We start from the raw sequence: 22,133 nt of genomic DNA, 5'->3' as shown, positions 1-22,133 counted from the left end.
ATAATATGGACGCAGTTATGCAATATGGAACCAACCACTAATTTTTTTTTATTTCGAGATTTTTATTACAAATTGTGCCTGATACATTAAGGCACAATTTGAAATAAAAATCTCGAAATCGAAAAAATTGGTGATTGGTCCCCCCCCCCCCCCATATTGCATAATTGCGTCTATATTATTAGTGTTTTTCCATTTTTTTCTGTTTTTATGTTATGCTTGAAATAATTATGTTCACAATTCTATTTTTAATTCAAATTACAGAAATTATAGAAATAAATTATTTGGCAAAAAATATATACATATATGTATATTGCAGGTAAAATTAATTTGGATATCAAATATTATAAAAAGATATTTTGTGTTGCTAAACTTAACAATTTTAAATAATCATTTAAATAGTCATAAAAAAATTGTTAATAAATTTTTTGATTACAGTTTATTAAAAAGTATAATCAAATAATTTAAGATAATTAATTATAAGATAATTTAATGTGCATTAAATGAAACAATAATAATTTAATAATTATAAATTATTTAATTTTTTGATTGTTTCATTTACACTGTTACAATTTCTATTTATACAGGGTGAACCAATAACACTGTCACATACATATTATATACAGGGTGGCCAAAATAAAACGTGACAAATTTTTATCTCCAAAAATATTGTTTCTAGAGAAAAATGTTTCAAATAAAAGTTGTAGGATTTTTAGGGGTGAAGAAGTTGGCGCTACTGACTTTTTTCTAAAGGGTGATTTTCAAGGTCATTTGAAGATTTTTTTTAAAAGTATGTTTTTTTAAATGGTACCACTATATTGTTTTTTAAATTGTGGCGATCATATCGTCACATATTCCCCGGATTACTTATAAAGACATACATCAGACGGAAACAAGAAGCGAGACGCGAGAGAAAATAAACACGTGGCAAACACAACGGACGAGACAGGTAGATAAAAACAAAAATACGAAACGAGACAAGACAATAACCTTTTGCGAAGAATCTTCGAGAGATTCGACCATCTACCATTGTCGAGCACAGACGTGCGAGCGCGACTGTAAACGCTGGACTTTTTCTAGATAATTAAAGTAGCAAAATTAACCGCTCACCAAAAAGACTCGATTCATTTCACATTATACATATATATACGATCCTAACATCCCGCACCGACGAACGAAGTAGCCAAAGTGGTGACCCCGACGTGATCGTGAATACGCGAAGAAAAAAAAACATTTTTTTTAATTTGTGATAATTTCGCGATCGGTTGTCGAGTGCGTGGGAAAGAAAAAGTGATATGCCTGTGATGCGGGACGGCGAAGACGCTACTCCGCGCGTGGAACCGGAGACGCGAGCGTTCGAACAGCCGAGGATTCAAGCGCCGAATCCGCACCTGATTGCGATGCAACCGGCCAGGATGGAGCAACCACCGGGTTATTTTTTACCTGCTCCCGAGGTTAGCCGTGTGGGCATGCGTATGCCGGAGTTTACGTCGTCGGATCCGGAGCTCTGGTTCAGCATCGTCGACCGGAGTTTCCAAGCCGCCGGGATTACGGTTGACGCGACGAAGTTCGGTTACGCGTTGACGGCTATCGGACCGAATTACACGACCGAAGTGCGCGACATTATTATGAACCCGCCCCCGGAACGTGCATACGAAACGCTGAGAGCTAATTAAGAGACTTAGTTTGTCGCAGGAGCACAAGACTCGGAGGCTCCTTGAACACGAAGAAATTGGCGATCGAAAGCCGTCGCAATTTTTACGACACCTTCGTGGTCTCGCCGGAAACGTGGTTGGCGACCAGTCTTACGAACAATCTGGTTGAGTCGGTTGCCGGCTTTTCTTCAGCCGCATTTAGTGACGCGCGCGACAGATACGCCCGAACAATTGGCGGACATCGCGGATGCGATAGTCGAGGCGACCCGGGCGCCGATGTTTCAAGTGGCGGAGGCGACGAAATTTATGACGCCCCAGAGTCAGAGCGCGATTGACCCTGCGTCCTTGGTGGCGAAATTGGAGGTGCGACTGACGCAGATGCGGCTGGCGATGCAGCAAGAGATGGCGGAGCAGCTGACGGCCATACGGAGGTCAATCGAGGCGATCGGTGACGGTCGATACCGCGAGAATGATGACGACCGACGTCGTTCGCGTCCGCGTTCGCGTTCGCGTTCGCGCCCGCGAGCGCGCTCGGGAAGCCGTGGTCCACCAGCCAGCGGGATGTGGTACCATTGGCAATTTGGACCGGAAGCTCGACAATGTAGAGCGCCCTGCTCGATGCAGCAGCAGGGAAACGCGGGGGCCGGTCGCTAGTGGCGGCGAGCGACTCGAGATACGGTGCGCGCCGCTTGTTTGTAACTGACGCGAACTCAAAAGTGAACTTTTTAATTGACACGGGCGCGGATCTCTGCGTGTACCCTCGGAAAATGGTTCGAGGACCGCGACAGAGATCGACCTATGAACTTTCGGTCGCTAACGGCACACCAATATATACATACAGGACAGAGACAATGGTTCTAAATTTCGGATTGCGACGTGCATTCTCGTGGCGGTTTGTGATCGCGGACGTCTCGCGACCGATAATCGGCGCCGATTTTCTCGCGCATTATGGACTTCTCGTCGATCTGCGTAATTCTCGTCTCGTCGACCAGGTGACGAGCTTGGCCGCGCGCGGGCGATGCATCCGATGCAATGCACCCTGCGTCAAAGCGGTTACGGGAGAGACGCAGTACCATCGGTTGCTGGAGCAATATCCGGATATTACGAGGCCGGAAGGACGTCCGAAGGATGCGATCCATGCTACGCGGCATTACATTGAGACGACGCCGGGACCGCCTGGCGCGTGCAGACCGCGGAGACTCGCTCCAGATCGGCTGGCAGCCGCGAAGAGAGAGTTTCGGAAAATGGTGGAGGCCGGAATCGCGCGGCCTTCAAAGAGCTGTTGGTCGGCGCCCTTACATATGGTGCCGAAGAAGGGTGAAGAGTGGCGACCTTGCGGCGATTATAGAGCGCTAAACGCGCGAACGATCCCGGACCGATATCCTGTGCGGAATATACAAGATTTCGCGCAAGCCTTGAGCGGAAAGAAGATTTTCACGACATTAGATCTGGTTCGTGCATATCACCAGATTCCGGTGGCGGAAGAAGACATCCCGAAGACGGCGATCACCACGCCATTTGGCATGTACGAATTCCCGTACATGTCATTCGGCTTACGTAACGCGGCGCAGACGTTCCAGCGATTTATCGACGAGGTTCTGCGCGACTACGAATTTTGTTACGCGTACATTGACGACATCCTCGTCGCGTCTTCATCGGAGGAGGAACATCGCGATCACCTGCGAGTATTGTTCGAGCGTCTGCGAGAGTACGGGGTAATAATCAACCCCGCGAAATGCGTATTCGGCCAACAAAAGGTGGAGTTTCTGGGATACGAGGTTTCCGATGGGGGAACCCGACCGCTGCCGACGCGAGTGGAGACGATCCTCGCGTATCAGATGCCGAGGACGGCCAGGGATCTCCGGAGATATCTCGGTATGGTGAATTTCTACCGTAGATTCCTGCCGAGAGCCGCCGAGATTTTAGCGCCGCTGAACGACCTTCTTCACGGCAACGTCAAGGGCAAAACACCGATTTCGTGGACGCCGCGGATTCAAAAGGCATTCGAAACATCGAAAGAGAGTCTGGCACAAGCGGCTCTTTTGAGGCACCCCAGGATAAACGCGGAACTCGCTCTGTTTACCGACGCGTCCGAACAGAGCATCGGCGCGACCTTACAACAGTGAGGCAGCGACGGCTGGGAGCCGTTAGCCTTCTTTTTGAAGAAGCTAAGCCCAGCCGAATCAAAATATAGCGCTTACGACAGGGAACTACTGGCTATATACCTGGCGGTCAAAAATTTTCGACATATGCTGGAGGCACGCGCGTTCACGATTTATACGGATCATAAGCCGATAACTTTCGCTTTTCGACAAAAACCTGAGAAAAGCACGCCGCGCCAGTTCCGCCACTTGGATTATATCGGACAGTTCACCACCGACATTCGGCACGTGACGGGCGAGGAAAATGTCGTGGCCGACGCGCTTTCAAGGATCGAGGAGCTCCAGTCTCCTATGGATTACGCCGCACTGGCGGAATCACAGAGGACCGATGAGGAGCTCGAGGAGTATTTGCGGCGAGAAACTGGACTGAAGCTCAACAGGGTGGAGATTCCTGGAACGGGGATCGCGGTGTATTGCGACACATCAACACCGACGCCGCGACCGTTCCTGACAAGGCCTTTTCGTCGGGCCGCATTCAACCTGGTGCACAACCTGGCGCACCCTGGAATTAAATCGACGGGCAGGCTCGTGGCGCAGCGCTACGTTTGGCCGTCGATAAACATAGACTGTCACAGGTGGGCTCGTTCCTGTGTGCCCTGTCAACGATCCAAGGTGTCTCGGCATGTGTCGGCACCCTTGGGAAAATTTGCTGCTCCATCCAGCAGATTCGAGCACGTCCACTTGGACATCATCAAGATGCCAGTCTCGGAGGGCAAGAGATATTGCCTCACGTGCGTGGATCGCTTCACACGATGGCCGGAGGCGTTTCCCATGGAAGACCAGGAGGCGAGGACGGTCGCGAGGGCCTTCTACGAGGGATGGATCTGCCGATTCGGGGCGCCTCTACGAGTTACGACGGACCAGGGGACCCAGTTCGAGTCCAGCCTTCTTCGACGGCTGAGCGAGATTACGGGGACCCAAAATCTGAGGACGACGGCATACAACCCGCAGGCGAATGGAATGGTCGAGCGGTTTCATCGCCAGCTCAAGGCGGCGATCAAGTGCCAGCAGAACAGCCGCTGGACCGAGGCGTTGCCAACGGTTCTGCTGGGAATCCGAGCGGCATGGAAGGAGGACTTGCAGGCGACCACAGCTGAGATGGTGTACGGCCAAACGTTGAGAATCCCGGGGCAGTTCCTGAGTCGGCGGCCGACGGACGGCGAGGACGGTGCCGTCGATTTCGTCAGGACGCTGCGTGAACAGTTCGAGAGACTGCGACCGGTGGACGGAACCCGACACGGGGAGCGATGGCCGTTCGTGTATAAAGATCTAGCGACGGCCGAGCAGGTGTTCGTACGACAGGACGGACCGAAGAAGATGCTGCAGGCGCCATACGAGGGACCGTACGAGGTCGTCAGCCGCAGCGACAAAGTTTTTGTCGTGCGTATGCACGGCAAGGAAAAAGCGATCTCGATAGATCGGATAAAACCTGCGTATCTGATTTCAGAATACGAAACAGAGTCTAGGGGCCCAGCAGAATCGACAGCGCGGGGCCGAGACACAGAGGTCGATCAGCGGAGTGCGCGCGAGGACACGGAGCTACCGCTCCGAGAGAACGAAACGACAACGAGAGCGGGAAGGAGAGTCCGGTTCCCGGACCGCTTCCAGGCGGGCCTGTGACGTCGGAAACAATTATTGTGGACCGCGAGGCTTTGAATAGTCGTTGCATTGAGCGAAATATTTTATTTTTATTTTATTTTCGTTCGGACATCGCTAATTTATTTCATTTTATTTATTGATTTTTTTTTAATTATATAATTCCTTTCTCGAGGGAGTGACACGCGTACGCATATGCGAGGACGAACAATATTATTGTATATCAGCGTTTTCTTTTGTTTTTTTTTGTTCGGTATAACCTTACGTCGCAAAAAAAAAAAAAAAAAAAAAAAAATGTATCTGTGTCAGCGTCCGAATAATCGAAATCCGCGCATGTCAAGCACGCGGTAATGCAGAAACAGCGGATATCGTGCTATCGGCATAGCACTGGCGGAGGAGTCCTGTGGCGATCATATAGTCACATATTCCCCGGATTACTTATAAAGACATACACCAGACGGAAACAAGAAGCGAGACGCGAGAGAAAATAAACACGTGGCAAACACAACGGACGAGACAGGTAGATAAAAACAAAAATACGAAACGAGACAATAACCTTTTGCGAAGAATCTTCGAGAGATTCGACCATCTACCATTGTCGAGCACAGACGTGCGAGCGCGACTGTAAACGCTGGACTTTTTCTAGATAATTAAAGTAGTAAAATTAACCGCTCACCAAAAAGACTCGATTCATTTCACATTATACATATATATACGATCCTAACATCCCGCACCGACGAATTAACACGAAGTAGCCAAAAAATAAATCGATTCCTCGCAATATTCTACATAAAAAGTTATAAGAGTAAACTAGTAAAAAAGTGAATAGTTTACGAGATATTTCATACTTAAGTTTAACATATCTTACATGAACTATGAAATATCTCGTAAAATATTCATTTTCCGATAATCTTACCTTAATACTTTTATGCACAAAATAATAAGAGGAATCAATTGGTGCAAAGAAAACACATAGTTGTTTATAAAAAAAATATGTAGCTACTATAGTTGCAAATTACATATTTTTTTACAAAAAATATGGTAGTTCCATTTAAAAAACATATATGACCTTCAAATGACCTTGAAAATCACCCTTTAGGAAAAAGTCAATAGCGTTAACTTCTTTCCCCTTAAAATTCTACAACTTTTATTTGAAACATTTTTCTCTAGAAACAATATTTTTGCAGATAAAAATTCGTCACGCTTTATTTTGGCCACCCTGTATACATACAATATCTTATAATCATCTTAACTCATTTTTCAATAATCTTATCTTAAGATTTTTTTTACATATAATAATGAGATAAATTAATATTGGTGCAAGAAAAACATTCTTATAATTTAAAAAAAAAAATGCAGTTTGTAATTGTGCAACTGCATACTTTTTGTTTAACAACTATGCATTTTTCTAGTGCGTTAGTTCATTATTTTATGCAAAAAATTATTAAGGTAAGATTATCGAAAAATGAGTATATTATGAGATTTTTCATATATTTTTGTCAAAATGTATCAGAATAAAATGAAGTATCTCATAAATCATTTATTTTTATTATTCCATTCTAATATCTTTTTAAAATGCATAAAATTTTATTACAAATAGCAAAATAGCAGAAACAGAGCATAAAAAAAGCATTACAAAGTCAAACTACAAACAATAATTCGACAACATGTACTAATAAAAATACAAAAAGTAATGAAGAAGTTCATGTAGAAAAGTGAAACAATAATATTCAACAAATTAAAGAAGGTAAAATTTCGTTACAGCCCTATTCTAGTTTAAAAATAGGACTTAATGTAGTTATTTCGATTAAATAAATATAATTTTTATATCATTTTTTTCAGGAGTTTTAACAAAGATTTTTAAAGTAATAGAAGAAATTAGATTTGAAATAATCGCATCGAGAAAGGAACAGCAAAAAATGAAATTAAAATTAGATTCCCTATTAATTTAAAATAATAATATGAATACAATAAACAAGTTCAGTCGCCAACTTCCAATTTCTTTAATGGAGTCTTTTAATGAAAGAGATAATAGATCAATGCTTAGCAAATTCTGAAGAAGATTTTATATCTTTGGTAAGAATAAAATATAAAGTAACGAACTTAATTCCACAATATTTTTGAAAGAGCATATTATATATTAAATATAGATTTGATATAAAAGGAAGAAATGAGCACAAAATCGCAGATTATTATTTTGCTAAAATATAATATTAAAAAATTAGAAATAAATATAAAAAAATTAGAAATATAACATAGTCTACTTCAAAGCAATTTAACTTTCTTATATGAATAAAATTCTTTTAATTCTTATATAGGTAAAATATCTTAACTTTGCTTACTCTGCGTTGATACCACTAGTGCCATCAGTAATGAAATTACTCATGAAGAAGGCTGTTTCAATCAATTTTAGTGGTTGTGGGAAACAAAAAAAAAGAGATTTTCCTAAGTAACTAAGGTTGCTGCAGTATTTGGTAAGTTTTATTTTCTATTAGTAAAAATATTTTTAAAAGTATATACATATATATTGTGACGTGGTCGTTACGACGTGCGTTCACCCCAACCTAATCGCGGGGCAAAAAGCGGAGCGGTCACGCCAATCGCGAGAGAGCGAGAGAGAGAGAGAGCGAAACCGGAAATCCCAGAGAGACTGAGCGCCGCCGTATTATATAATATTAATTCGTGTGTATTTGAGACCATTGTCGCCGGAGAGAGAGAGAGAGAGAGAGGGAGAGAGAGAGGGGGAGAGAGAGAGAGAGAGAGAGAGAGAGAGAGAGAGAGAGAGAGAGAGAGGAGAGAGAGAGAGAGAGAGAGAGAGAGAGAGAGAGAGAGAGGAGAGAGAGAGAGAGAGAGAGGGGGAGAGAGAGAGAGCGAGGGAGAGAGAGAGAGAGGGAGAGAGAGAGGAGAGAGAGAGAGAGAGAGAAAGCAAATATTTATTGAAAGCGCTCTGGGACTACGTCTCCTCAAGCGCACAAAGTACTAGATACAAGCAATAAGAACAAATATATACAAAAGTCATGCACAGTGTGTCGTGTAATATAAGTAATTCAAGTAATTCTTACTACCACTAGAGATAAGCAATTAGGTATGAATGAGCATTCGTTCGCTTGGCGCATGCATCCTCTACATTTGTGTGTATATTTATATAAATATATGATGACGTAATTCATGGTCATGATGGGATGAAAAATACAAAATATTATGCATGAGTGAAGTGTACATGAGGAATGAGTGATGTCATACGATAATCGATGATTGCAAATTAGCAAGATAAAGAGCCAAAGAGAAGAAATAATGAAAAATGAAAATAAAGAAATGAAAATAAAGAAAAAATTTAAAATTTAAAATGAGGCAGCAGTATCCCCCGCCAGAAACTAAAATAAGGTCGTTCTGAGCAGATAATCGTATAGTTTACATTTAAACTCATTTATAGTTCGCGCTTCGCGTATATCAGACGGCAAGTCATTCCAGAGCTTGGATGCACTGGATTTGAAAGAGCGTTTATACAACTCTGTCCTGCACAGAGGCAGAGAGAGTAGGTCCCCCGAGGCCCGCGTCTCCCTCAATGCCGTTGTAGATTTGAAGGTAAATTCGCTGTAGATGACTCTCGGCTCCTGTGTGCAGATGATATTGAAAAGCTGACAGCCTATGAAATACTTCCTTCTAGCCTCTGTTTTAAGCAAGCGAAATTCTCGGTATTGCGGCGTCACATGCTCGCTCCATCTTATGTTGGCCGCAAATCTAATACAGGCGTTAATTGCTCTATAGAGCTGCACATTCTGCTGTTCAGTTATGTCCGTGAGCGCCGCACAGCAATAGTCGAGGTATGGAAAAACTAGTGAGACGATCAGGCGCAGTCTGAGTTCCTTCGGTAACAGATGTTTAGTTAATTTAAGCTGATATAATTTTGTACGTACCGTCTTGACTACACTTTGAACATGTAGATTCCAAGACAGTGTGTTGGTAATTGTAACGCCAAGATATTTAATACTGGTGGAGAGTTCGATGGCCTGTTCCTTGATGCTGATCGTAGGTAGTATGTCTTGTTTGATTGTATTCACGAGTCTAGCTGTGCCAAAAATAATAGCTTGCATCTTCTTTGAATTGAGTGTCAGTCCGCGATTGGTAGCCCATTGAACTATGGAATCGATATCATCGTTTACCCTCCGCATATCGCCGGGTAAATCCGATGGTTCGCAGTGGTAATAAATTTGCAGGTCATCCGCGTAGAAATTATATTTGCAATACTGCAATTCTTTGCTAATGTCTGCAACATAAAGAGTAAACAATAGCGGTCCCAGCACGGAGCCCTGAGGAATACCTGCGGTTATGCATGCCGGCGATGATGTGGTGCCGTTAAACCCGTCTCTAACGAGAGAAAGAGTCTCTAGAGAGAGAGAGGGAGAGAGAGAGCGAGGGAGAGAGAGAGGGAGAGGGAGAGAGAGAGAGAGAGAGAGAGAGAGAGAGAGAGAGAGAGAGAGAGAGAGAGAGTACGGTACCAACTTGAAACACGTGTACAACGATCATGTGAATACCGACATGTCGTACGAAGATTTCAGTAAATTATGTCGTATTTGTTGGCAACAAAAGTATGGATTCCTAGTGATAGACAAGGACAGCTTGCTTACAAACGGGCGATACAGAAAAGGATTTAACGAGTTTGCGATACCGCAAAACGATTAGTCGCTGCCGATATTCTGTCGAGAAGAGTGAAACGCGAGCACTCTGCAGACATGGCTGATAACGATAACATTCGCGAGCGTGAAAAGATTGCGAAGGAAATTGTGAAAACGAGCGAATCGATCCGTAAGAGACATCGTGCTTTAAAGACTGGTAAGATCGATGACGATATCGCAGTCAAGACTCACTTTAAACCTATTATCGAACCACTACAAAAGATTGTCGACAACGCGAGCTTGATCGCAGTGAAAAACGAACCTGAGAGTAAAGCTGACGTGAAAATTAAAACGTTACCTGCTGTTAAGCGGTACGAGGAGAAGGAGGAAGATGCGACACCAAAAAAGAGAAAACGACCAAACACAAATCGCTTATTGACGTCACGTACATCGGACGGATTTTTACTGGATGAACCACCGATAAGCTCTACACCGTCCACCTCTACACAGTCCGCGACAACGAGAATCGTACCATTTACAATACCCGAATCACTCGCAAACGAAAATGTTTTCGAAACCACAAGCAATTCACTTGAAACATCCGTTCGAAACACTTTACAAACATCGGAAGGTCAAGAAATGTTGCGAGAACACTTTGGACCACTGGGACAAAAATACATGGGCGCTCTCCTCGGTGGCGATAAAAAAAACGAGATCGATTACGTATATAGTGTCTATTTCGACAAGGATGGAATGTTGCTCGGTAACAAACGATTCGACATGGATAAATATGATTCTATAATTATAGACAAAGTAAAGTACATTGGTACACCTGGATTATACGAGCTAGTCTTCAAGAGGATTCCCGATGACGTTATTTACACGGAACACGATATGCAAAAATACAAGAGCATATTATTGGCGACGAACGAGCATAAATGCAAATATGATGCGCAAGGTCAATTACGGAGCAACAGGGGATACAAATACAAACAAATAATCGCACCGTTGATGTCAATTGAAAAGAAAAAATCTGGAAAGGGTGTATTCATGCCTCAAGCGATGACGCTAACCGACAATAAAATCGATTACGTGCACTGGGACGACCCCAACGAGCTAGTGGATCGGGTACGATTGCTCGATGCTTCGCGCCGAGCTGGCCACAACGCTCACGACAACGAGATCCTGTCGATCATCGAGGAACTTCGCGAAGCAGGCATTATTATAAATTAAACGGGGTCTCGGCGAAACTAATCAGTCGATCGGCGTCATTCGCACCGAAAAATGTCTATCAACAAATTTGGATTATTCGAACGGAGAAATGATGCAACTGGCACAAGCGATCATTGGGATAGATTGGTGAGAAGTTATGTGCGCGGAAACGCTCTGTGTCGTGTCACTACAGACTATGATGCAAGATCGCGCAAGATTCGTCGTGTAGCGCAACCTGAAGCTGACACTGATGCTGTCAACAAATCCTGCGTTAAAAGATTGATGAATCAACAGAAAGAATCAGATGAGAAGTTGACTTCGTTTGAGAAGGACGTGCGAGCAGTACAGATTGCGATAAACGAACTTCAACGCGCGGCTAACGCTAACTCAAAAACGACTATCAACCTGAATGAGCAGCAGTGAACGGGTTAGGAGCGGCTATCGAACGGTTATCAAACATCTACGAAGGGTTATCGAACGGCTACGAACAATTATCGAACAGCTACGAAGGATTATCGAACTGCTATCTAACTACAATGAGTGGCAGTGGTAGTGAACGGCCTAGCAACAGCTGCGAACGAGGGCTACGAACAAGTCATTATAGGCTACAAGGCTATTATCAACTCAGGAATGGCTGCGAACGGGTCAGGAACGGTTGCGAACGGGTCAGGAACGGCTACGAATGGGTTAGAAACGACTGTGAACAAGGCTGCGAACGAATCAAGAACTGAAGTAATCAACGCAAGAACGGCTATAAACGGCTCAAGAACGGGTCAAGAACGACTACGAATGGCTCAAGAACGGCTACGAACGGCTCAGGAACGGGTCAAGAATGGCTACGAACGGCTCAGTAACGGAAATGAGCGAAATAAACAGCAGTAAACGACGATCGGGAAAAACCGACGAAGCGATGAAACAACATAGTTTGGTGAGACGGCAGTTGGTGAACGAACTGCACGCGCCGGCGAGAAAAAATTTTCCCCGAAGACATGTCATAGTGCGAGGATATGATAATCTGTGGCAAGCCGACATCGTCGAGATGCGTCCGTACTCTCGTTTCAACAAAGGTTATCACTACATACTCACCATCATCGATGTGTTGAGCAAGTACGCGTGGGCCGTACCACTCAAGAGTAAAGGCGGAAGCGAGACGGCTGACGCTATCGCCGAAATAATTCGAGAGAGCAAGAGATGCCCGAAAAACATGCAAACTGATATGGGGAAGGAATTTTACAACGCTGACGTGCAACGACTTATACGGAAACATGACATCAATCATTATTCTACATATTCGGTAATGAAGGCATCGGTCGTCGAGCGATTCAATCGTACGCTGAAGAACGACATGTGGAAGATGTTTACGCTGAATGGAACTTACAAGTGGATCGACACGTTGCCGCGACTCGTATCGGATTATAACGCGCGCAAGCACCGAACAATCGGCATGCGACCCACCGACGTCACCCCCGCGATCGCTGATAAACTTTTAAAAACGGTATATAGTAACATAAAGATTGCCGCTCCGGCGAAATTCAAAGTAGGTGACTCGGTACGCGTTAGCAAGTACAAGAAACTTTTCGAGAAGGGTAACACGCCAAATTGGACGACGGAGGTTTTTAAGATTGTTAAAGTGCAGCGTACTAATCCCGTAAGCTATCTACTCGAGGACTATCGCAAAACATCTGTCGCTGGAGCGTTTTACGAGTATGAGTTGCATCGCGCGAATTATCCGGACGTGTATCTTGTGGAGAAAGTACTGCGCAGGAGGGGTGACGAGGTTTACGTGAAATGGCTGGGATTTGACAATTCACACAATTCTTGGATATATAAGGACAATGTGATTTAATTCTGTTAAGAATTTTTCTTGTATTCTTTTCTTCTCGCATTATGCTTGCATTCATGTTTTCACATATAATTCTCATTTACATCTCACTAAATCAAAATCAGCTGCTCGCGTATTGTATTCACTCTATCTGTATATACCTATATATCCCGCGCCCGTCGTGTTTACGAGGTTTTTCGTGCCTCGTGCGTCTTACCGCGCGCGCCCCTCACGCTCACTTCCCAGTTCAAAACAGCTGACTCGATTACATGTTATATTCGTATTCTTTTAAGCGGCAAAACCCTCGGTTAATCGTTTCACGACCTTCGTACGATAAACATCGCGCTTTACTGATATCAGTGTCCGCTCCATCTATTCTTTCTTCGATTATCTCGTGTACAAAAGTTTGTTGAAAGTGATTTAATAAATTGATCGTTTTCTATTAATTTCACGTAGCTTTTTTCTCGTATGTTTAACCACCACCCTAGTGAACTATATTAACAATAATGGTCCTTCGAGCCGGATTCTAAGTGATATATTTGATAATCTCAGTGCGAATGCTAATCGTTCGCTGATTTTCGATCGTTCGTCGCGACATCAAAATCAATCAGCGATTCTCTCTCTCGCTTCTTTCGCGCTTATCTATATTGTCTCTAACGCTTTTCTCGCGCTTCTCTCGTGCGTGGATACAGTGTCTCTCGCGCTTCTCTCGCGCCTCTCTCAAGTGTATATCTCGCGCTCTCTCGCACTCACATACTCTATATCTCGCGCTCTCTCGCGCTTACATACATTTTTTCTTGCGCGTTCTCGCGCTCAAATACATTCTCTTTCGCGGTGCTTTCGCGCTCATACATTATCTCTCGCGCTCTATCGTGCAGTGACAGTTGCACCTTTCGCACACCTCTCGACAGTGACTTTTCTAGTGTGCTTGACTATCAGTGACGGTTAAAAATTGTTTAAATTTTTCGGTGGTTTTGTGACCTTGTGCGCTCGTTATTCACGATGGCAACTTTCGGCTCTGTTGTGAAAAAACAAAATAATCTTTACGGCCTCATCGCTCGATCTTACGATAACGTGAAGAAACTATGAAGTGACAAGGTCAACCGTCATTATCTTGACACTCGCCTCAAATCACTCTAAGCCAACTGGGAGCGATTTTACGAAAACCATGACAAACTTGTCGGCGCTTTGACGGAAGAGATAAGTAAGCATACATATTTTATGGATGATCTCTACTCAACCTGCGAAGAGGCTTACTGCCAATCTCGGGCGAATATCATGGTTCTCCGCGACACTCTCACGACGAAATCAGACGATTCCGGCGGATCTAAGCCAAATTCAAGCATCTGTCGAGCATTGCCGAAGATCAGCTTGCCCAAGTTTGCTGGAGAATATCACGAGTGGCCGTCCTTCCGTGATCTATTCAAGTCAATGGTGATTTTCAATACGGATATTTCAGCGGTCGAAAAGCTGCATTATCTCAAGTCACAAGTGACAGGCGAAGCAGCACGATACATTGCGAATATTCCAGTGACATCGGAAAATTTCTCACGCGCCTGGGATGCGCTCACAGCGCGATATGACAACAAACGCGTCATCCTCACGACGTATCTCGATCGGCTCTTCAGCATCAAACCGATCGCTCAGAAGTCAAGTGCTGAACTCAAATCCATGCTCGCTACTGTAAAGGAAGTTCTCGGAGCCTTGCAATCACTCGGCACACCTGAGCAGCAACGAGATGTCATCATCGTGTATTTCATCACCCGACGACTCGATGCAAGGACGCTTGAAGAATGGGAGCTCGATCAAGGAACTTCGCATGAGTTCGCGAAGTTTGATCAGCTGGAGCTCTTCCTTGAAAAACGCGTTCGCGCTCTCGAATCCGTACAATCGCGCTCAAGCCACGACTTCAGCATCGCAGAAGTCAAACCAGAAGCCGAAGACCTCAGCCCGAGCTCACGCGGCCGTAGTAAATTCTACTAGCTGCTCCTGCTGTGGTGCCTCACATTACATCTCATCATGTTCAGATTTCGCATCGAAGTCGTTAGCTGAGCGACAAGACATCGTTAGCAAGAAGTCGCTTTGTTTTAATAGTCTCGGCGCTCACAGGCTCAATGAGTGTCGGTCGCTTAAACGCTGCCGGAAATGTAAGTCGCAGCATCACACTCTTCTGCATCGTGATGTGACAACTCACAACCAAGTCTCTCCCGTCGCAAGTACCTCAACGAGCGCTCCGACTACGGAATCAGCACCGGTCTCAAAGTCTTCAGGATCTTCTACGACGACCGCTGTGCATTCACACACCGCTGCCGCTCACCTTGAACGTACTCAGGTACTTCTAGCGACTGCTTGTGTCACTCTTGTGAATTCCAGAGGAGCTAGCATTAAATTAAGAGCGCTTCTCGATCAGGGCTCAGAGATATCGCTCATCAAGGAGTCCTTGATCCAGCTGCTGCATCTTCCTCGTGCTCGAGCTTCTGTGCCAATCATGGGCGTCGGCGCTCAGCATATCGGATCGTCTCGAGGCGTGGTAGCCTTGACGCTTCGCTCACACTACGATCCGTCTATCGAACTCTCCGTGTCGGCCTTCGTCATTCCGAAAGTTACCGGTCGGATACCTGCAAGTCCAGTGACGGCCTCGTGGAGTCATCTCAATCATTTGCAACTGGCTGATCCTGATTTCGCGTCACCAGGACCGATCGACATCATCCTCGGCGCCGACGTGTACGGTACTTTGTTGCTCGGCGAGATCCGACGTGGACCACTCAGCGCGCCCGTCGCTCAACACACCTCGTTAGGTTGGATTGTTTCTGGTCCAGTCCACGCTCAAGCCACCTCGTGTCGCTCGTCGTACGTTGTCTCTTGCTGTCAACCTCAAGAAGTGGATCTCCAGGATGCTCTTCAACGGTTCTGGGAGCAGGAAGATATCCGTCCTTCAATCCTTCCAAGCCTCACTCCAGACGAACAGGCTTGCGAAGATCATTTTCGCAATACACATTCGCGAGATGAGACAGGGCGATATACAGTTCGACTGCCCTTCCGATCTTCAAACAACAATCTTGGCGATTCTCTACCTGCCGCTTGACGCTCTTTCGCTCGCATGCGTCAACGCATCCAAGGTGAAGCAGCCTTCGGTACACCGATTTCATGGAGGAATACGAATCTCTGGGTCACATGACGCCATCTTCATCATCTTCTCAGCCCATCATACATCTGCCGCATCATGGAGTGCTACGTGAAACAAGCTCGACAAACAAATTGCGAGTAGTATTTAACGGCTCAGCTCGCACTTCTACAGGAGTGTCATTGAACGATTGTCTGCACGCTGGTCCTAAGCTCCAGCAGGATCTCGACGCCGTCATCCTCCGCTGGAGAACGCACGCCTTCGCATTTGCCGCGGACATCGAGAAGATGTACCGGCAAATCGTGATACATCAAGAAGATCGACAATTTCAACAGATCCTGTGGAGCACGACCGACTCGCCTCGAAGCTATCAGCTCACGACTGTCACTTATGGCTTAACCTGTGCGCCTTATTTGGCTCTGCGAGCTCTACAGAGACTCGCAACGGACGAGGAACTCGCCTTTCCTCAGGTATCGGAGATCGTACGCAAGGCCATGTACGTCGACGATGTGCTTTCAGGTGCCGACAATCCACAGGATGCACAATCCAAAGTCATTCAGTTAGTGCAGCTCCTCAAGGCGGGCGGTTTCACGCTGCAGAAATGGTCAACCAACTGTGAGGAGATCTTGCAGAAGCTCTCTGACTCGTCAGCGCTCACCTCAACTCGAGAGTTGCAATCTGAGGCTCGCACTTTAGGTCTCACGTGGCATCCAGCTTCTGACGCCTTCAAGTTCAAAGTCAGCAACTCCGATCCGATCATCAAGTTTACGAAGAGGGCCACTCTATCCCGCGTCGCTCAACTTTTTGATCCACTCGGTTGGCTCTCTCCAGTTACAATCATCGGCAAGGTCTTCATCCAGAACTTGTGGAGATCAAATCTCGGATGGGATGATACCCTGCCACAATCTCTCATCCAAGAATGGAAGCGCTTCGATGAGGATCTCCGAGGAGTCTCCGAATTTTCAATTCCTCGATGGCTCGGCACATCATCCAGCAGCCAAGGTCTCGAACTTCATGGATTCTCAGATGCATCGCGGGACGCACTCGGAGCAGTGCAATATATCCGCTCCATCTCTAATTTCGCAGATGCCAAGGTCACCTTGCTGGTGGCTAAGAGCAAGGTGGCTCCGCTCAAAAAGCAAACAATACCTAGGCTGGAGCTTACAGCAGCTGTTCTCATGACTCGTCTTCTGGCTCGTGTTCGCTCAATCCTCAACAATCAACACGTTCCAGCTCATCTGTGGGTCGACTCAAGCGTCTGTCTCGCGTGGATTCGCGGACATCCATCGCAGTGGCAGGAGTTTGTCGCCAACCGAGTCGCTGCTATCAAGGAGCTCGCACCAAACGCACGATGGCATCATATATCTGGCTGTGAAAATCCAGCCGACTGTATCTCTCGAGGGCTCTCTCCAAGGCGGCTTCAATCACACGAGCTGTGGTGGCGTGGACCTATCTGGCTTCAGGGTCCTTCAGTAGGGTGGCCATCAACATCTCTTCCTATTGATGATGATGTTAATATGGAGGAAAAACGATCGCGCAGAGTCTTAGCAGTCGCAGTAAGTACTCCTGCTTCTTGCTGGGATCTAATCGAGCGTTTTTCTAGCCTCACTCGACTTCTTCATGTCATGGCATGGATCCTGTGCAGCCGTGCAGTAGGCAAAAGGACCGATCGTCACTGTTCTCGAATTCTCCACCCGGACGAGATCCACACCGCTCGAACGTTTTGGATAAAACACACCCAGCAAGCCTACTACTCGCACGAGCTTGAGGTGTGCACCCTTAAAACGCCACTGCCGAGATCTCATCCGTTTCTCAAGTTGGCTCCATTCGTGGACGCTGATGGAATCCTTCGTGTTGGAGGACGTCTTAAGAACTCACTTCTCGACCCAGACGGACGACATCCAGCGATCCTTCCTCGCGATGCTGTGTTGTCTTGTCTTCTTATTTCAGATATTCACGATCGAACTCTCCATGGCGGTACCCAAGTCGTTTTAGCCACGCTGTGCCAACAATACTGGATCCTGGGAGGACGCGCTCCAGTCAGCGCTTTAATACGCCGCTGCGTCAAATGCGCTCGCCATCGCGCTGCAACTGCGCAAGAGATGATGGGGTCTCTTCCATCATCACGAGTTACACCAACGCGCCCATTTCTAACCTCTGGAGTGGACTACGCCGGACCTTACACTCTCCGAACCTGGAGAGGTCGAGCGTCGAGGTCATACAAAGCGTACCTCGTCGTTTTCGTCTGCTTCTCCACTTCAGCAGTACATTTGGATCTGGCGACGGATTATTCGACGCAAGGTTTCCTCGCCACCTACCGCCGATTCATTGGACGACGAGGACGCTGTACGACCCTCATCAGCGACTGCGGAACGAATTTCGTCGGAGCAGACGCTGAACTCCGACGACTCTTCGATTCCGCATCTCGAGAAGTCGCAGAGCTTGCTCACTTGCTTGCCGCTGACGGAACGGAGTGGAGATTCAACCCTCCTTCCTCTCCACATTTCGGAGGCAAGTGGGAAGCCGCAGTAAAGTCTACGAAGTTCCATCTGAGGCGACTCATCGGCGACACCGTGCTGACCTATGAAGAGTTCAGCACACTTCTTATTCAAATCGAGGCGGTGCTCAACTCCAGACCGTTTTGCGCGCTATCCGACGATCCGGCAGACGTCAGCGCGCTCACTCCAGCGCATTTCCTCATCGGCGAGCCAATCATCGTCCTACCAGAGCCGCCTCACTATATGAGATTCCAACATCAAGGCTATCCCGTTGGCAGCTTGTTCGCCAAACGATGGATAAATTCTGGTCTCGGTGGTCAACGGAATATCTCCAACGACTTCAAACCCGGAACAAGTGGCATCTCTCCACACGACCGCTACAAATCGGAGATCTTGTTCTTGTCTTGGACGAACGATATCCACCCGCGAAGTGGCCTCTCGCGCGCGTGACAGCTACGCATCCGGGAAACGACGGACGCGTACGCGTCGTTATGGTTCGCACCTCCGCGTCTGAGTTTAAACGGCCGATTGTTAAATTAATTCCGCTCCCCGTCGCAACTTAATTTTTTTCTCTTTCTTTTTTAATTCATCTCATCTTTCAAAATCTCAATTGTATCGCATTCTCATTGTAATTATTCATCGCTCTTCATTGTTTTTGTACTCAGTGACGTTACAACGCCCCTGAGGCGGGCGGTAATGTTAAGAATTTTTCTTGTATTCTTTTCTTCTCGCATTATGCTTGCATTCATGTTTTCACATATAATTCTCATTTACATCTCACTAAATCAAAATCAGCTGCTCGCGTATTGTATTCACTCTATGTATATACCTATATATCCCGCGCCCGTCGTGTTTACGAGGTTTTTCGTGCCTCGTGCGTCTTACCGCGCGCGCCCCTCACGCTCACTTCCCAGTTCAAAACAGCTGACTCGATTACATGTTATATTCGTATTCTTTTAAGTGGCAAAACCCTCGGTTAATCGTTTCACGACCTTCGTACGATAAACATCGCGCTTTACTGATATCAGTGTCCGCTCCATCTATTCTTTCTTCGATTATCTCGTGTACAAAAGTTTGTTGAAAGTGATTTAATAAATTGATCGTTTTCTATTAATTTCACGTAGCTTTTTTCTCGTATGTTTAACCACCACCCTAGTGAACTATATTAACAAATTCATATAGACTATTTATTTTAAGAAAAATATAATGTGTACAACGTATAAAATATATGAAATATACATGAAATATATGAAATACAAAATCTTTATTAATACATCCTTTCCTTTAATCGTTACAATATATTACACATATGTTACATAACAATATATCATACACACATACACACACACACACACATTATACTACATTATATTTTATAAGGGTATCTGGTAATGTCCCCATGGTAATGTGTCGGTCGAATCAGGTATAATATACCGCTTATCGTCGTACGGACTTAGAGCAATTTTTGTCTCGCGGATGGTATACACTTCGTGCAATTTCGATCTAATACATGACTGCTGACGTGTCATTTCAATCTCGTTATTCAGGCACCGCGTATAATCGTCGAATGTTATACTACGCGCTACGACATTACTTTTGACACCTTTTGCTTTTTTAGTGTCTTTTTTGCCGTCCACCCTCACCGCGTACATTTTTGCTCTAAGCTCGACGAATTCGGTCATTATCGCGCCGTTATTCTCGTCTTTCATCAAGCCTGGCACCTTTTTGTTTGCATGCGCTATACCGTACGCGTTGTCAATTGGATAATCGCTCGTATCGAATCTAGCGATATCGCGTTTCATGTTCTCGTACACATCGTCGCACTCAATGTGATATATTAAACTGTCGGTGTCGGTGTACATTATCCGACATCTTTCACGATAGAGCGGTGACATGTACTCATAGTGAAATTCGTACAGACACACTTTCGATATATCGAGTATGCACATGCCAACATAGATTGGTTTGTTAAATTTTACTTCTAGTTTACGTAATTCAACGGCGATTAAATTTTCCGAAAAGACGCTCCTGCTATGGAAATTTGATTTCGCGATCATCGCTTCCGCACCGTATCGTCCGTCCCACTTTGTCAATAATTTTACATCTACATGATTTCGAACGTTTTCCATAGTTTTACCGAATACGCGTTGTTCATCAATTTTGTACAAATTTTTTTCAAAATCATTTTTCGCTTGTGTTCTAAATTTCGTATTGAGTTCGATGTAATCGCGGAGCCATGCGGATTGAGTAAATTGTAATACGCGATGTATCTTTACGATACGAAGACCGTGACGTGTACACTGCTGCAGGTTGCGATAATGTATGACGTAACGCTTCTTGTCATATAGCGTCGCGAGGAGCTTATCTTCCCGCTTGCCGGGCGGCTTGTCGCGCGTCGGACAGAACGGTAGGTCAATGTGTGTGTTGTGTTTATTTTGTGGGTACTCTAGATCAACCTCGAGAATATAACCTGTGAGCGAATCCGGAGCGATCGCGTTAACGTCAAAGTTTGAAACGTCTTCGATCCATCGAAAATCGGCATAAGGCAATGGTTGACACATTGCCCATCCATACAAATTATTTACATCGAAGTACATAAGGTACGACGATGGTTTCGATGGATCATATGACTGCATGTACTTGTTATTAGCATGCGCGTATCTGTTGGAACATTGACTTGGATCACCGCGTATACCCCGTTCAATAAACATAACCATGTCGATATCGGTAAGCAATTCAAACGTAATATTTGTATGTTTTAGCATCGCGTCCCATGTATACCCGGGAAGAGTATAATAATACGCAGGATCGAGTCCGTAACTCGCGATGCAAGTGTCGCGGAAATTTTCAAAAATATCTGCTAATAACAAGAGATCAATTTTTTAATACAGATCGCTATATTCGCCTAGCGTTCGAAGGGAGAATCGGTTCCAGACGTTCTCGGTGTGCGCGTAATCGGTCTCGGATACTGTCACCGGTCAAGGAACTGTAGAATGATTTGCGCAGCGATAAACACGTATCTTGCAACTTGTCAACACAGTCTACATATTCGTACGGAAAGACGCCCTTCCGTGTTAATAGATTGAAATTTTCAATCGGTAAATTTTTAAATTCCGAATGTAAAATTTTGAGTTTGTCTTTATCCAAAAAAGATGCCAATTTATCGAGACTTGTCGTGAAAAATTTATATGAATCGATGAATCGTAATTTTATGCAAGCTTTCCAATCTTTGTCATCGTTGGTACTATTGACAGTTTTTGTGAATGATATATATTTTTCTTTAGTTATCGGAAGTAATTCAATGCTCCCTTCAAACGCTATAGCTATATCCTCGATAATGAAATGTGCGTCATAACCTGATAAATTGTGAAAAACTATCGGAATACAAAAAGATTCTTTATAATTTAGATTGCAATTTGAGTGCGCGGGACCTCTGTATCGTCCGGTCAGA

At 45.2% G+C, this 22,133-nt stretch overlaps 4 protein-coding genes and 1 pseudogene across 4 annotated transcripts; 4 read left to right on the top strand and 1 right to left on the bottom strand.

Moving 5' to 3' along the window:
* Positions 1-1,292: 1,292 nt before the first annotated feature.
* LOC145948024 (uncharacterized) lies at positions 1,293-2,306 on the top strand (annotated as a pseudogene).
* Positions 2,307-8,784: 6,478 nt separating this feature from the next.
* LOC145948031 (uncharacterized) lies at positions 8,785-9,582 on the bottom strand. The gene has a single exon (XM_083057798.1). The coding sequence runs from the start codon at positions 9,580-9,582 to the stop codon at positions 8,785-8,787; it is 798 nt and encodes a 265-aa protein (XP_082913924.1).
* Positions 9,583-10,143: 561 nt separating this feature from the next.
* LOC145948030 (uncharacterized) lies at positions 10,144-11,259 on the top strand. The gene has a single exon (XM_083057797.1). The coding sequence runs from the start codon at positions 10,144-10,146 to the stop codon at positions 11,257-11,259; it is 1,116 nt and encodes a 371-aa protein (XP_082913923.1).
* Positions 11,260-14,338: 3,079 nt separating this feature from the next.
* LOC145948029 (uncharacterized) lies at positions 14,339-16,145 on the top strand. The gene is made up of 2 exons (XM_083057796.1): positions 14,339-15,029; positions 15,088-16,145. Exons 1-2 carry the CDS (start codon positions 14,339-14,341, stop codon positions 16,143-16,145), a joined length of 1,749 nt encoding a protein of 582 aa, XP_082913922.1.
* Positions 16,146-16,207: 62 nt separating this feature from the next.
* LOC145948028 (uncharacterized) lies at positions 16,208-19,132 on the top strand. Its single transcript, XM_083057795.1, has one exon. It carries the CDS (start codon positions 16,208-16,210, stop codon positions 19,130-19,132), a length of 2,925 nt encoding a protein of 974 aa, XP_082913921.1.
* The last annotated feature ends 3,001 nt before the right edge of the window (positions 19,133-22,133 follow it).

Source organism: Prenolepis imparis, unplaced genomic scaffold (genome assembly GCF_030444845.1).
Source record: "Prenolepis imparis isolate NDT839.2.m4 unplaced genomic scaffold, iyPreImpa1.0 SCAF_215, whole genome shotgun sequence".
Taxonomy (NCBI): Eukaryota; Metazoa; Arthropoda; class Insecta; order Hymenoptera; family Formicidae; genus Prenolepis; species Prenolepis imparis.
Note: the sequence above shows the minus strand (reverse complement) of the source record. Positions and strands in the feature narration are given on the sequence as shown.